At 37.1% G+C, this 16,664-nt stretch overlaps 1 protein-coding gene across 6 annotated transcripts in view; it reads right to left on the bottom strand.

Moving 5' to 3' along the window:
- Positions 1-16,664, bottom strand: part of OSBPL6 (oxysterol binding protein like 6) — a 96,220-nt gene that overhangs the window by 11,080 nt on the left and 68,476 nt on the right. For 4 of the 6 annotated variants that reach the window (XM_059475477.1, XM_059475475.1, XM_059475474.1 and 1 more), the window contains 13 exons: positions 15,430-15,595; positions 14,340-14,470; positions 12,198-12,305; positions 9,727-9,864; positions 8,778-8,865; positions 8,327-8,580; positions 5,875-6,012; positions 5,480-5,543; positions 4,806-4,884; positions 3,378-3,522; positions 2,107-2,251; positions 1,073-1,199; positions 414-536 (listed from right to left, as the gene is read on the bottom strand). In XM_059475477.1, coding sequence (XP_059331460.1) covers positions 414-536; positions 1,073-1,199; positions 2,107-2,251; positions 3,378-3,522; positions 4,806-4,884; positions 5,480-5,543; positions 5,875-6,012; positions 8,327-8,580; positions 8,778-8,865; positions 9,727-9,864; positions 12,198-12,305; positions 14,340-14,470; positions 15,430-15,595 — 1,706 coding nt within the window. The remainder of the gene's footprint in view (positions 1-413; positions 537-1,072; positions 1,200-2,106; positions 2,252-3,377; positions 3,523-4,805; positions 4,885-5,479; positions 5,544-5,874; positions 6,013-8,326; positions 8,581-8,777; positions 8,866-9,726; positions 9,865-12,197; positions 12,306-14,339; positions 14,471-15,429; positions 15,596-16,664) is intronic. The other 2 variants (XM_059475478.1, XM_059475476.1) reach the window with 1 other exon arrangement.

Below are 16,664 nucleotides of genomic sequence, written 5' to 3' on the forward strand. Positions count from 1 at the left end.
ACACCTTCATTCAAAAATGAATGTTTTTTAAGTGTATATATATACATTTATACTTATTAACATCTTGTAGGTATATTTATGTATGTATGATGTTGCTGTTCAGGTCATATGGTATTACTTGTCTAGGCAATGACTTTAAAATGTCCCTAGTTAAATCTTAGATCCTAATATACTTCTAATTCCACTTCAGTAGGAAGGCTTATATAGCTGAGGCCCATTATGAGAAAATGATCATTCAATTATGAATCTTAACTGCTGTGTAAAAATTGCTTCGGAGAAGCAGGTGTCAGATATCTTATTATCTTTCTTAAAACTTTCATGATTCTCAGTCTGTATTGGTGGTAATTCTTTTAGTACTTCATCCAGTTACAAGCTGGAAAACAGAGACTTACTACTCAAATGAAAAGACTCACTTAAAAAACTTGGGTACATATTCAATGCCGTTTTCTTCCATGTACCGCCTCCGAGCTCTCTGGAGTTCCTCTATTCTTTGTTTCTCAGATGCTGCTGCTTCTATATTTCCTTCCTCCAGAAGCCTGTAGGAATAACAGTAGGCTGTATAGCAATCACACATTGTCTAGTCCAAGGGATTTTCCAGCTCCCATCATCACAAAAGACAAGCAGAAGCCAAGCGTGTGGTCAGTGTTGTACTTTCAGATCCAGCCTGAGACGCGACTCCCCAGTTATGTGCACCTGACCTACAGCCTAAGGCACAGGCTTTGTTCAGCAACTTCAACATATCACACTGAAGGACTATGAACTGAGAATTTGGAGGGAATAAGTGCTCATTCCATCCACAGCAGAAGTGCACAGCATTTCAGAGCCTGTTTTCCAGTTTGTCATGAGCAATCTGCCCCAAGGTTGCACTACAGCTCTATAGCATCAACAAGAAGCTTTCTAATTTCCCTTTAGCTGGGTTAAGCATAAATTTGAGTGCAATACTATCTTCTCTACTAGCAGAATCCTCCACAGCTTAATTCAGACTGCAGTGAAGACAGAGACAGAATTCAAGACTGAGCCAAAATCAGCCTTGAGCCCACCAAATATTAAATGAATAAATAAGCATTCTTGCCTTTGATCTGGCCTGAATCGTGCATCTGTTGCAGGGAGAAGATCTTTCAGTAAAGGATCTAATTCATTGAGCTCAATAGCAAACCTTGTGAAGCCATAATAACGCTCATAATTGGTTGGCATGGAGCCTAAATACATAAGACAAAGAAAAAAGCTTTTAAGCTATTACTCTAAATATGCAAGAGATTCCTTTATTTATACGCTTTTAACAGAAAAATAGTTAATATATTTTACTCTTACAGTTAAAAAGCATCAAAAGCTATTCTGTAAGTGAAACAAAATTCACTAAATATTAGTATCAACTGCTTATCCTGCAGAGATTGTAATTACATGTTAATAGACTCAAAGCTTCTATGATCTTCCTCCCATTTTAAATAAAAACTAATGTTTTCAAGCTTTTTAAATTAAAAACAGTTTCCTGCTCCCCAGAAAGTGGGTCTATCAAATGTCTGTCTAAAACCTAACCTTAACTGATCTTTAGAGTTCATTTTGGAACTCAGCACACGCTCACAGCCTGATTCACCACCACAAAGAGTGAAACCAGACAGTCAGGAAGAGAGCAAGGTGCAAAGTACAGTTCAAAATACCAAAAATACAAAGTAGGATTCAAAATTATAAGAACAATAATTCCTGGATAATGCATGTATGAAAGATACAGGTGCAAAGGATGACTAATTCAACCTCAGGCCTCTAAGCAAGCAGGAAGTTGAAAACTCAATAAACCCCTATTTGGTGAATCCAAAAAAGTTACCCTGCTCTCTATCAAAAGGCAGACAGGCCTCCCCAGATGCCAAATTTTTTTCTTAATTTTATTCTTCTGTTGACGCCAAGGTCCCAGCACATATGACCAGGAGTCAGACTGAGATGCTAAAGATTATGCCCTGTAAGAACATTTTCATTTACCATTATTATAAACCTATGTAAACTGCTGTTTGTCTAGCCAGGGATTTAAAACTTCTCTAGTATTATTTTGTGTATTTAAAATGTAGGCTGAAACAGCTTCACACCTACCAGAATTTTTTACAAGCTTCTTACCTGGCCTCCATATGCACTTGGCTGAAGGTGCAACCCCACAGTAGAGGCCTTCATGCCACTTTCCAAAAAGGCGGTGAACCACCTTCCCTTCTTGATCTATCACAACGCCCTGGACCTCATTTACATTGGAATTCCAGTAGTTCACCTGCAAGTGTAACCAAGAATTACTAGCTCACACTGCTTTTCCAACAGCCCATTGTAACAATACACATAATGAATGTCTCTTGGCTGTGGTGCCCACTGTCCAAATTCTGTGCTGGAACAGCTCACCTGGAACTAAGAATACCAAAATTTGAAAATCATATGGTCCTAACACGAACTGATTTATTAACGGAGAAACATTGTATAATTTGCAATGTGGTTTTGACATAAAAGCATTTAAATTAACTGCACATCTGGGAATAACATTCTCAGTCATTATCACAAATCCCACACAATTCTGCAAAAATGACCTTTTGCCTGTCAGAGCCATCTAACGCTCCTCTTCCTACTCGAGGAGGTATTAAATATACCTGTACTTGTATAGGAATCCTTTCATAGGTGCTGAACACTACTGTATGCAGCAGGGAAGATATTACATTATTACATGTTGTTTCTTTCTGTTTCTCATCTCTGTTTTGCTTTTCTTAGACACATTTAGTTCTTACACCTTCATCCAAGAGCCAGTTGCCCATTCTCAGATAATCCAACAAAACACTAATTTCAGATTTATGTCAACATCCCATTGTTAACACTAAAATGGTATCGGTATCTTTTGTTGCAATGTGAAGACAAATTTATTTTTAGGGAAAATACTTGCTAGTAAGATAGCTATATAAACTTCTATTTTTATATATGATCCTTGCCTGGATATTACAATACTATGAACCAAGGCAGCAATACATAATGTAAAGAGAGAAAATATTGACTGAAAAATTCTAGTAGAAGGAGAAGCAAAATGGCATGGCAGTGTACAGCGACTTTGTGTTTTCATTGTGTTACTATAAAAAATGTTGACATTTAATTTTTAATCAAAAACCAGCAACAGTACAGCACACAGCTATACAGCAATGGAACACACTGATATCAAATGTTCAGAGGAGCAGAGTCTTACTAATAGACATAGTAAGACTATTATTCTCATTTGAGAATTTACATTTTATGAATACTGATAAAAGGAATAAAAGATAAAATGTGGAATATGGACTTCAGGAATAGTGAAGAAACAGCCTGATGTACCCTTAAATTACAGTTATATGAATATAAGATATATATTAACACCCATATGTTACCTTGACAAAAGTGAGTTTACAAATACAAACACTGCTTTTTGTGTTTCTGATAGTTATCTCTCCGTAGTGCTCTATCCATCTCCTTCCACTAAGAATATTATGTATGCAAGTAGTGACTTTGTTCCAGACATAGTAATCTCCATACCTAAGAACAGATTAAGAAGTAGTTGGTAATATCTATTCATCATGAACATTGCTGACAAAAAAGTAAAACATTCCTCCTTTATTGTAAAAACAAACCACATTTCCCAAAAACACCCACACAGATGACAAAGTCCTGTATCTGGTTACATCACTAATCCTCCTTAGAGAAGCTCACCTAAGCTCCAGAACTACAGAAAGGTGCTATAAACCACAAATAAACACATTATGAGCCACTGAAGCCCTGCATGGCATGTTCACTGTCCTCAGGGCATGAAGTGCTTTGGCCACAACTCCTATAGGGGCAGGACAGTGACACAAAGATCAACATAAGGCTGAATTGAGACTACAAGCAGAAAATGCTATTGAATCACAAACAGAACAAAATAAATATGAAAACCACACTACAAATGTGGGAAATTTGGACAGGAGATCAAGGAAAGGAAGTAGAAAGCCAGGAGCACACTGGCACATCATCCCTCCCTTTGCCTTTGTAACAACTATCCAGTCAGAGCATCTCTAACATCAAACAATAGAATAAAACCAGAGGATTATATTATGCAAAGCACATTCTCCTTCAGAGTTTAGGGGAAGGCATGAAGACAGAAGACAAAGCTGCTCCAGAGTGCATTTCCTTCAATTTTATGAGATGGATAAAGAGGTGAAGTGATGCTATATTGGTAGAGGCAGAAAGAAAGGCTGGCTGCAATGTACCAGGAGCAAGAACACCACCACAAAACCAGAAGACATGTTTAAAGTATCCACTCCTGGCATAATCTTAGGATTCACAAGCTGCAACTAATCTCACTGGTGGTGAAGCTACTGCTTCTCACTACTCTGCCAAAATCTCCATACAAATTATGGAGAATATACATCGATTTATCCACATTTTGAAAAAAGACCTTTCATGATCTCGTTGTTCTGAGGGAACAACAAGACACTGAGAGCCTTAGGACAACACCAGCTGCTGGCAGTCCTGCACTGCAGCCTTGTTCTGAACAGCTCATCACTGCTGTACACATAAAACATGTGTTCCCTCTCCCAGAACATTTCTATCTCTCTCTCTCCATCACTTTCTAGAGTGCATATTCTTCCTCCAAAACCAAAAATGGATCTTCAGGCTCAAAAACATTCCAGTAGCCCCAGATGAACACTAAGGAAAGATTAAAGCTGGGCACAAACCCTCACCAGTACAATCCACATCATGTCTGCTTACCCCAACCCCATGCACAAGGCAGCCCAGACTGGAGTGCACCAAAGGTTGAAAACAAGAGGAGAGTAGCTTACTTTGGAAGAGTCACATTCAAGGTTCCAACAGGCAGAATTTCCATTGATTTCCCCCAGAATTTGTTTTTCCACCTGATATCTGAATATAACAGTGAAATACTTAGAAAACTGAAATGACCAAGGTCTCCCCCTTGCACTGATCTGTGTGGCACCAGACCATCTGTGCTGCACTACCCAATTCAAAACAGGGCAGTAGATAGTATGAATTTGCCATGAAAATACTAAAGAAAAAAATACTAGAAAATTACATTAGGTCAGAAAAAATAAATGTAAGTTTAATTAAGAACTGTGTCTGTGCTGCATGATTGTCAAATGTCTTGTGCAAACATTCAATACAAATTAAAGGCATACACCAGTAGGTACAAGGAAAGAAAGAGTAATTTTTTCAACTGTAAAAATAACTGCTTGTGTTTGTAAGAAATAGTAATTTTATTGGTAAAAACCTTTTAAATGGGAGAGTACAAACAGGCTGCAAGTGACAGAGGAAGCTGTAATATGTTAGCTCACTCTTAATGAGAATTTGGAGTAAAATAAATCAGATCATCAGTTTATAATATGTCACTTCAAAATAATAAGTATAGAAATTCTGAGTAAGTTCCAAATGCAAAGCTCAGCTTTTACAAGTTTTCATTTGACAATAAAAAGGAGTTATGCTTTTGATATAAAAAGTATACCTTGCCAAAACACAAAGTTTTTCGATTCACAGTGACAGGCCGAAATGGGAGGATGGTGGCTAACCTGAAACACAATTTGGTTGAGTCAAAAACATTTAATTTTCATTCCTAAGACAGTACAATTGTTATTGCAATATGAAAATACTAAATAGCTCATGTTGCTATGAAAACAGATACAACTTAAGTGATTGTACTTAAAACAGTTACTATAAAGATGTATTACTATAAAGATGCATTCCTTCTAGCCCTTAATTAAGTCCATTCATATTAACAATATTTATTTACTTCTAAGAAAGCAAACCATTCTAAGTAGAAAGAGAAATGGGATTATATATAAAATGAAGAGCAAAAAAGATAAATCTAAACAGGAGTGTCTATCTAAAAACAAGGTTTACCTGCTCTGAGAAAAATCGAAATCCTTTGTCTTCTCTAATACATTCATAAGTTTCACCAAGCACTGGGTTAAATGGCTTGCTTCCTGCTCTAAAGTACGTAGAGGCATAGCCTGATGCTGCAAAGGCAGCTATGAGAACCTGTAAAAATACAGATCAGAATATGAGAACAGGCAGACACTCTTGTGTATGTGCCATCACTGTGTGGTACCACACAGCTCATTCTGCTCAGAGTGACAACTGGAATAATGAAGCATACCTGAAAGCGACACCATGCATCCCAGCCAGAACCAGTATAAACTTTATTTCTTCTGTTGATATAATTTATTTTTCTTCATGGCCTCAATCAGTCTTTCAACAGTCCCTTAAAATGACAACCTACACATGACACAGTTTTTCTGCCTTTGACCAGGCTTAACATTTGTGACCTGAAACACACCCAACTCTAGTCCTGCTTCCTGTGAATAAATATTATGTAATAAATTCTGATTACAATATCACATGCCGTTTTACTATGGGAACTATTTTATTCAGTGCCAAACATAAACAGCTCCCACTTAGCATGTTCTTAACCCAGAGATATCTCCAAATCTTCCACACCTATGCAGCCTTAACAGCCAGCCCCCTTGTCTATATGTCCAACCACAATTTAATAATCTCTAAGCCAGGCCTGACTGGAAGTAGTAAGTGAAGTGGCATGCCATGATTATTTAGTTTACAAGGTCTCATTTTCAGAGTTCAAAAAAAAATCACATCAGCCAGTCAGAAGTCCAAACAAAACTTCAGAAAACACCACAAAAATGAGTCAGCTATTGGCAATATGCTACCAATGGGGCAAATCTTAACTAGGTGCCCCCTCCTCCTGCTAATGAGGACACAACCCTCATTTGAGGTTTTATGTGCTTTTTTTTTGTCCAACTGTGTAACGGGTGCTCCATTCTCTTTTCATGTTGTATTATTCAGAAATGCAGCATCAACAAAATTAACACTGTTCTCACAAGCTTTTCTTCAACAGTAAAAACCTTCATTCCTCTAAAACTGTTTTCAGATTAATTTCAACTTTCTTTGCAATTTAACTATAAGACCATAAGTTAACTATATAACTATAGTTAACTATAAGTTAACTCTGTTAACTCTGCAGAGAAACAAAGGCGTTTACTATCCTTGTGATATAGAGAGCAGTGTGGAAAAAAAAGGTTTCCACTACTTTTGGATGGTTATCGAAGATAGCCAAGTCCTGCTCTTTCAGAGCACAGTGAACAAGCAGTAACATAGAGCATTCCTGCCACAAGCTTTGGGTATTCAGCTCTTTTCCAAGCAGTCCCATATGCTTCAGGTCAGATGTGCAGTTTGCGTTTTTATGGCTGCTGTTTAAAGATTTGGCTTACTCCTAAGTACTTACTCCTAAGTACTGCAGTAGACATCTGTAGCAGAGAAGGGGATTGAATCCACATTTCCAAGGAAGCTTTCAGTTGCACCATGGCTTCTTCTTCTGAAATTCTCCCTACTACTTCAATACTGACCTTCCAGACTTTTCAACAAAGGCAGCAATCAGTCTGCTTTACTCATTACTCCTTACAGAATCTCCCTCCTCTTGTGAGGGACAGAATCACAGAATACTCTGAGTTGGAAGAGGCCCACTATGAGCACCTCCTGAGTCTTGTAAGAAAACAGAATGTGAGGATGAATAATTTAACTCCCTTTCTCAAGATAGCTTCAATTTCTTCAGTGTTTAGGACTCCTCACTCTCCTGCAGGCCTTGTGAACAAAGTAGTACAGGGACTTGTGTGTGATTGTGTGACAGCCAAAGGCAACCTCTCTCCTCCCAGTTATCCACAGTGCTGCCAAAACATGGCAAGAAACAGCAGACATCTCCAGCAACAACACTGCTAACTTTCCCTACCAGCCTTTCCCTGTATCTCCTGAGGAAAAGGAGACATGACAGATCAAAGCACCCTGAGAGCTGAGCACAGCATGCTGGATGACAGATTTACAAGGGGGCTGAAGTCAGGCTACCCAGGCCAACTTTGTTCTGGTGTTTTGAAACTTCTCTCTCAGAAATTGCCTGGGAGGACATCTTATTCACACCTATATTGATCATAATGCAGCCACAGACTTGATTAACTCTTGAAGGGTGCTGGATTTGACCACTGAAAGCTAGGAAAGGATGCTGCAGAATTAGCAACTGCCAATGCCCATATCTACAGTCATAGAGCATGAGATCAATTGTAAATAAATGAGTTACAACTGCAGGACTTGGTTTGAGGTAAAAAAAACATCCCGCAGCCTTGCTCAGATCAAATCTACCACCTGTACTTGTTCACAACCCTTTTGTGACCCAGCAGGGAGGTCTGTTGTCTGTGACCAGGAGGAGAAAGACAGGACCCTGCATAGACCCCACTCAACAGCTCCCTTTTTAACACAGCCAGAAGAAGTGCTACACTAAATGTATTACCATGCGCTCATAAGGATCATCTGTTTCAGCAGCCTTGTCCAAGAGTTCACTGTATTCCAGCTCTTCACAAAGATGTTGCAAGGTATTCAGAGGTTCATTTAGCTCAACTGGCATGGATACTTTGGAAAGATCTTTGCCAATGTTATTTCTCAAAATATTCCACAGATTGATGTTACTGGTGTCAGGGCTGGGAGCTGGGAGACAAGTCCTCCGTCCGTTTCTGAACGCGCCTCCTGTCAGCTCACCATTAAGAACTGGGAAGGGAAGAAAATATTGTCATAAGAAAGTACCAGACTAAGAAAAACAGAGCTCTCCATTCAACCAAATAACTGCCAGAACAAGCAAGCCCAACTTCATTGTTTTCAGCTGAGTTGGACTTTTTTTGACATGCAGTAATTCTGGTACATGAATATAACCAAGGTAATTTCTCAAAGTTTGAAACACAGTATACTTTGCCGAGAAATGTTGTCTGCAACACTGGTGTTGTCCTCAGATATATTGTCACTCACATCACTGATATAAGATTCATCATCAGAAGCCTAAAACATAAATAAAATATCCATTAACTCAAATACATATAAAATATACTGATAAAACAGACAAAAATAATTAAATGAAACACAAATATTAAAAAAAAATCTTTATCAAATTAAAACTATTAGCTAAGTGAACTGAATGTTTCAATCTCTCCATAGTGCCAATGCACTAAAAGGGTCAAGAAAAATGCTACGTTGTCCTCACGTTTCTGAATTCCTTATTATCCAAATACAGACGTGAGATCTGCAAAAGGTGGTTCAAGTAAGATCAAGGATGAAAAGAAATTGATAACATAATGCACTAGGCATGGGAGGTGAGAAGAGATAGTCAGATTTGTGCTGTTTATAAAGAACCAAACAATAAAACGTGACTTACGTTTCAGCAAACAAATTATGTAAATATTGATCTATCATTTTGCAAAACAAGAATCTCATCAGCATTAAGAATATTTTAATTTTTTTTTACAAAACTGTTTTTTCAAGAAATATTACTTTTTTGTCTATTTCATTACAGAGCATAATTTTATATACATATGTAGTAGAAGATTATTTTTATAAAGAATATTTGAAAATCTAAATTTCATTGACTGCACAGCCAGCTGTAACTGTCTGTCATCCTTCAGTGGAACTGCCATAGCCTAGAAAGGACATGTGCTAAACTTAAGTTACTGACACAACTAAGTTCCAACTCACTTTTACACTTCAGGGAACTCCTGCACCACTTTATGTGTTCTCAGTTTTGTTTATCTACACTTTACACATTTTATTCTAACTAGCATTACTAAAAATAAAAAAAAAATCACTAGTGGTAGCACTACCTAACTGTGTCCAGTAGCACAGCTGCCACACACTGTCACAGCCTACCTCGTTTTCTGACGAGCTGGCAGATAGAAGCACCTCCTGTGCATCAAAGAACTCTGAAACAGATTCAGACATAGAGAGCCTGCTTTCATTAGAAACTTGCTGAGACAGTGGCAAACTGACATGAATTTGTTCACCTGTCTGTAAATAAAGCACAGAAAAGAAAAAGCATTCTTTCTTGTATTAAAGAAACACACGTAAAAGGGGTAAATCACCTGAGTAAGATTTATACACCAAATACAAGCACAGAGAGTAAAGACAGCATTTTAGTAGGACTTTTTGTGTGTACCTAACAAATGAGTCTGAGGATGAAAAAGTAAAGAGCACTTTGAACAGTGAGATACATGTCTTCATTTGAGGCCTGCCCAGCATCTACTACCAAATTTTAGCAGCATGAAATTGCAGATCTACTTCTCTATGCAGAGAACTGATTTTGTGGACAATAGCTGGATTGTGTCAGACAAATTCAGTCATTAACTTCAGATTAAATTACCTCTAGTAATAACAAATAACATCACTGAAGCTAGCTTTGATACAACTAAAATTTAATTATAAAGATTTATAAGGTCTGGGAGTTTTAAGTTACTTTCCAAATAAATGATCTTGTGAACCAGTTTAGTAACAATATTTGAAATGTTTGAATATTTAGGAGGATAGCTATAACATGTATTTTTATGGACTTTTATTCTATTTTTATACTCCTAATCTCATTTGCATTATGCCATTAACACTGACCTAATACTACTAAAAGAAATGAACTCTCTATGGTTTATTATAAAGAAATGTAACACCAGAGTCAAGGATTCAAAATTGTGCTATGTTGATGTCAGTAGTGCAGCAGGCTTAAAGAGTGAAATATACCCTCTGCCTGCTAGAGTGGGTGGGTGGGACACCAGATTTCAATGTTACCCTGCAGGCTATCACATTAAGAAAAACATTAAGATGCTCTCCCTGTACCATTTTACCACAGGATCTCTTGCTGTGGAGGGAAACAGGTCTTGGACTTAATCCCTTAATTCATACAGCATGTTGTCCCTGGGAGATAATACAGATGAAACTACTGAAGCCCTTTTAAACACAGTTAACTCTCTAGATTGCAACACAATCCCAGTTAATCTTATTCCAGAATTCCTGCATACGGTTTTGTTGACATCTTAATTCTGCAGAATTATTCCATACATTTACCTCAAAAAGCACTAACAAAACATCCCAAAAAAGCATAAACAAGCGAAGAGGTCAAACACCATTCTTTTTCCATTAGGATTTATAAGATTGTAGACGGATTGTGATGCTTGATGACTCATATTGAAAACCGAGTCTCATTTTACTGTAATCATTACAGGAAGTGACCAAAATTTTGAGGTTTCACATAAACTAGGGGGACTTGGAAAAATACATATGCTCCTGCCTGAAAAAGACCCTCACACAGGCATTAACTATGTGCTGCAAGACTATAGAGATATATATAAAACAAGCAAGATAAGTGAATGAGAGATCTGGACAGTTTGAAAAACTTCCTCTGTCAGGCTTACTTCTACCAAGACAATGATGAACAAGTGAAAAAGGAACAGCTAACCAACAAAAATACAGAACAGAAGAGAAGGTCATTGCACAGAACTTCACTGTAGATTGCTGTGCTGTGGCACCACTTCACTTCTATGTTCTGTTGCTAGCCTCCAACATGCTGGATTCTTGGAAAAATTGTTTAGACATTTTCAGAAAGCAAATAAACAATTTCACCTTTCTTGCTTGTTGGAAGAAATAACTAGGAGACAAGACTATGTTAATTGAAATGGCATATGCATAGGAAAAAAAGAGTGGAAATGACAAATCAAAAACATTTTTGTAAAATGCAAGCAGAATGGTTGCCAAAGTGACCATACTAATTGTAATATATTACAGTCCACAAATTCAGATTTGTCACAAGGGAAGCTCACTGTAATTTATACAAATGTTTCTTAATCTGTTGACTAAGGAAAGCAAAACAAGAAAAACTAGATGTTGCAAAAATATTAGTGCAGTGCTTGGTTCATGGACTAAACCTTTTGATTTTAACAGTACCACTAAAGATTCTAAACATGAGGCCCTTTAGACACTTGCAAAATCAGGTCATTAAATAATTAATTGTTCTGTTGATTTGGCAAGAAACTAAGGTACAGAATTGGTTAGCTACTGTGTGATACATTCAAATACAGTAAAACCTCACTAATTCCCACAGCCAACAATTAATATTCCAAAACTGGAGTCCTGCTCTGTTCCTCTAAAAAGACCAAGCTGAGATCTTTCATGTCTGACGTACGGAAAACAAAAGACTGAAGTTTTATTGTAGTTAAGGAAATACGGCCTGACTTTTTCTATGATTGAACATTCGCCAATGTGAAAAATTCATTAATTTTTCAGGTGCGTTTCAGCTATTTAGTGAGAATTAGCAAGGTTTGTTTGTACTCTAAATCCATTAAAGGCCAAAGTCTTACCTCATCAGGACTAGGGATAATATTTACACTGACAACCTGATCACAAATAACAGATTCTGAATGTATTCTGTTCAAGCGACTCCTTAGTTCAGCATTCTGGTTGAGAGCCTTAAAATAAAAATTGCACATTTCATTTAAAATTAAAATGTAAGCATTTAAAAAAAAAGAAAAAAAAACAAAAGAAGAAGAAAAAAACTTACTTTCCAGTAATTTCCTAAAAAAAAAAAATCACAGAACCTCCTTTCCTTCATTTATAGGGAGATACCTATTTTGAGATCCTCTCCAACATGATTTCATCTTTGGTTACTTTGCCTTCACTGTTTTTCAGGAGAGAGGGGGACAGATGTTCTCCCACAATGTAACACTGGCATTCCACCTCAGTTTTTCAGAGAGCTCTTTGGCAGGTGTACTGGTGGGTTATGTACATTATGGAAATGGGGAGTGAATGCAGCAACAAAGAGTGAAACTGCAGAACAATACATGGGAACCACCCACAAAATGCCCAAAGAGGCAACTGTGGGTTTACAACTACACAGCCTCTCCTGAGTCAAGGTTATCAGCACTGAGAGGCTGCAAACAGAAATTGCTTCCTTTCCAGTAAAACCAACATAATTGCTAGTATCATTGTCTACCCACCCAGATCAGTTTTACAGGTTTACCCTTGTACTTATTTCAAACTGATGATCCACTGCAGTATCACAAATACCAACAGAATTCAACTGGTGTCTGCGATCTGCTAATTTTTCTATTTTAAAGTCCAACCTAGATTATAAATTTGGGTGCACAAATATGCATTATCTGTTGGTTGGAAAGACTAGTGGGTGAGATTCTGAAATCCAGAAGTGTAATATGCTACATATCTAGAACATGGCTGACTTAACTTTAATATAGCCCCAACACTGAGGCTTACAGAAAAGCAGAACAGAGAGACATTTTGTTTCAGTAGAAAAGGATAATTAAAATGGAGTAAGAACCTTCTTCTGTCTCCCCCTACTGCAGATTGAGGAATAGATTGCATGAATGTACTAAAACAAAGAAAGACCAAAGGAAAATGGGTAAATTTATTCTGTCACTGAACAGTTTAAATTACCCAATTTTGCTTTGTTCTGAAATGGTCTGAGCATGTTCCTAGTGGCCATCCCTCAGAGAGGGATGGTAATGACTAACAGCAACCTGACAGTAGCTTCTTCAACAGCTCGGCCCTGGTCACGAGACTGGACAAACCCAGTCACAGTCTATTTTCCACTTCCTCTCCACTGAGGCTGTGAACTAATGTGTGACAGTGACTTTCAAACTAACCTTGGAGGCCAGGACCAAGAAGAAAACATGATTCCCTATTTCATGCAAATTGCTAATGAATATCCACAGGTCTTAGATAAATTTGTGTCAATAACCAGAAATAGCCACCCTTATCTCTTGCTCCTAACCCTATTTAATCACAATGCACAGAAATCAGTCTGCATAACATGATATGTATCTATAGAAAGGTTTGTCTTTAAACATCTGCTCATACTTCTTGCAGATGCAGTCCTCCACACCAATCCAGCAAATGCTTTTATGCTTCCTTGACAATGAATTTTGAAAAATTGTTATTTTTCAAAAATTTATTTATTTTGCAACCTGAGGACTTATTTTTGCTAATTTCTTCTCCCCCACTAAAGCAAATTATATTTTTTCCTTTAGCTTAAGTGGGAGAAATGCCGGAGAGTTAAGAAGTCTGTATCTGGAAATCCAAATTACCCATGACTATATTGCAACCCAGGACTCCTTTTGCATTTAGAGACACGGACATATAAAACAAACTTGACAATATACAGTCAAAATTTAAAACTTAATTACAAAAACAGCACTATTTCCTTGGCTGTGCTGGAACAGCTCCAAGAAAGACATTTAGCATTTGTATAAAAATCCTTTTTCTTTACTTTGGAAAACCACAACAGATACGTGCTTACACAAATTATATTCTTCACCTCCACATGCAGTGAGGTTAGATTTACATCATAACAGAGTATGCCATAGTTCTGGCTGAGAACTTGGGTTTTTCTTGGCTCTTTCTTGGCTCCTTTGAGGTGAAAGGAAATGGCCAAAAGAAATAGTGCACTGGGCAAGATAGATATGCTTGAGATCAAATCAAGAACATACCTGAGAAAGGGACTGTCTGAGGTGAGCTATTTGAGCATTGTGGCCTGTAAGATCCTGCTCTGAAACAATCTGTTTAAGCTTCTCCTTCTCTATAGCTATGCTGTTAAACGCAGACTTCAAAAGAGAATGCACTAAGCAAAAAGAAAAAAAATAAAACAGGTGTTTTCTTGGCTACAGAAATCACATTGACATCTCTTACAATATTTCAGCAATAAACACAAAGTGAGACTTCCATCCCACAGTAATGGACATTTGAAACAAGGGCCTGAACTTCAAGTAATCCATGCCAAATTAAGTACAAACACTTACAGCTTGCGATTGCAATGTGCGTACTGTATGCTCACACATATCTCATCTGAGCATATTCTTGGTGCTGAACATATGGAAAGGTGCACATTTGGAAAAACTGTGTCCAATGTGTCTTATTTTCTTTCTGATTTTTATTTGTACTTTTCAGAGTAACAGAAACATCAGTTCAGCTGGACTGAATATTGTACTAATAAAGAGGATTGCTTGGTCTTTAAACAGGTTTAGAATTTTTTAAGATGTCAGTCTCACATTTTTTTCTATGCTTGTTATATAACAGCAAACTTATAAGAAAACCTTCTTAAAATGGTATTTTTTAGTTTGTAGGACCGTTCACTTACAGGCAACAAAATCACAATTCAAAAGAACATCCCTGTAATAAGCTCTTTTCCCATTGATTCCATTGACATAGAAAACATTGCACAAAAATGATTTCACGGGATTATGTGCAGAAGTTACATTCTGAATCATCTTTGGGAAGAAATAATACATTTTGTTGAGGAAAAAAAATGTTTGCAAATTCAGTCACATTTACAGAATGGAGAAAGCAGTTCAGAAGACTTGGAAAACAATTTCAGAGTTTACCCTTCTCTACATTTATGACATGCATGGAAAATATAAGAAGGTTAATATAAATTGCCTTTGTGTAAGCCACCTGAACAGCTAAAAACTCTTACACAGCATCATCCAATGCAAAGGAAAGCCCTGACCACAACTAAGTGAGGGCAATAAAGAAACACAACAGAGAAGCACACTACAGGGAAGGCTTGGCATCTCCAGCTACCTTTTTGTGCCATCAAGCAGAATTCTTCTTGAAGCTTCATGTACTCAGTAGAGCACTCCAGAGAGTCTGCCACATGGCTTGGGGGAGCCTGAAACTCAATGTCTGCACAGAGGTTGGGGTTGGATGAATGCAATCGAACGGGTGACATCGTAGCACTGAAAGGGACCTACAGCGAGAAATAGAGAAGAATTGTTGTATAAGCTATAACCAAACTCTTGACTCTTTTGAAGCAAAACAAAATTTTTTTCTGAAAATACTTAGTTCACAATGTGAAGAATATGGCAAGAGTGAACTTGTAACTTCTCACTCTCCTAAATCCTAACACTGCTGATGCAGATTTCTCTTGAATTTTTTCACTGAGATAGAAAAAAGAAGGCCTAAACACACAGCTAACAGCTAATGAATTTAAATTCTAACGTTTACAAAAAATGGATGATTTCCTAATGCTTAGAAGATTACTGGAAAACTGAGCCATGAGACATGTCCTTTATATTTGGACATTTGAGAGTAATTGTAGATGAGTCTATTGTTGCAATACCAACATTCGAAGTATGTAAGTTCCTCCACAGATCCAGAAATAGGATATAATATTATCAGATATACCACTGAAGTTTTTCAAAACTGCTTGTAAATTTTCAGTTGAAACTCACTGTACTGGCAATTATGAAGAGGGAAGAAGCATACAGTCTTTCTATTTTTTTTAACTAAACAAATAAACAATGACAACAAAATAAAATCAAAACTTTGCCTGATATGCATTTAAAATACATGGACCATAAATAAATGCAGAGATATACAGCTTAGTAAGATGGAGCAAAGAATTTAGTTTATTATCTTTCCCTTTCTCCTTTACTTTTCAGGTACAGTAATAAAAAAAAAAGTACATGCAAGACTTTCTAAGTTATATATACACGTACCATGTACTGAGCAGTTACCTGTATGCTACTTATGCACTGTATGGCTACTACTGCTATGTAAGTGATGCATGTGCAAGAGTATTGCATATTTTACTTTAATGTTACCATTTACATGCATTCATGTGAAAATCAGGCCAAGAACACAATTTTCAACTGTAAAGCAACAGAAAGACATGCAGAACTACATTTTGTCATTAACCACTGTTTAATGTATCAAGCACTGGTTAGTACATTAAATCGAATTAATTTCATTAGATTGATCCAATGCGTTAAGCAAGAATTTCACACTGCAGCCCAATGTAATTATTCAAATATGAA

Source organism: Ammospiza nelsoni, chromosome 7, assembly GCF_027579445.1.
Source record: "Ammospiza nelsoni isolate bAmmNel1 chromosome 7, bAmmNel1.pri, whole genome shotgun sequence".
NCBI classification, from domain to species: Eukaryota; Metazoa; Chordata; class Aves; order Passeriformes; family Passerellidae; genus Ammospiza; species Ammospiza nelsoni.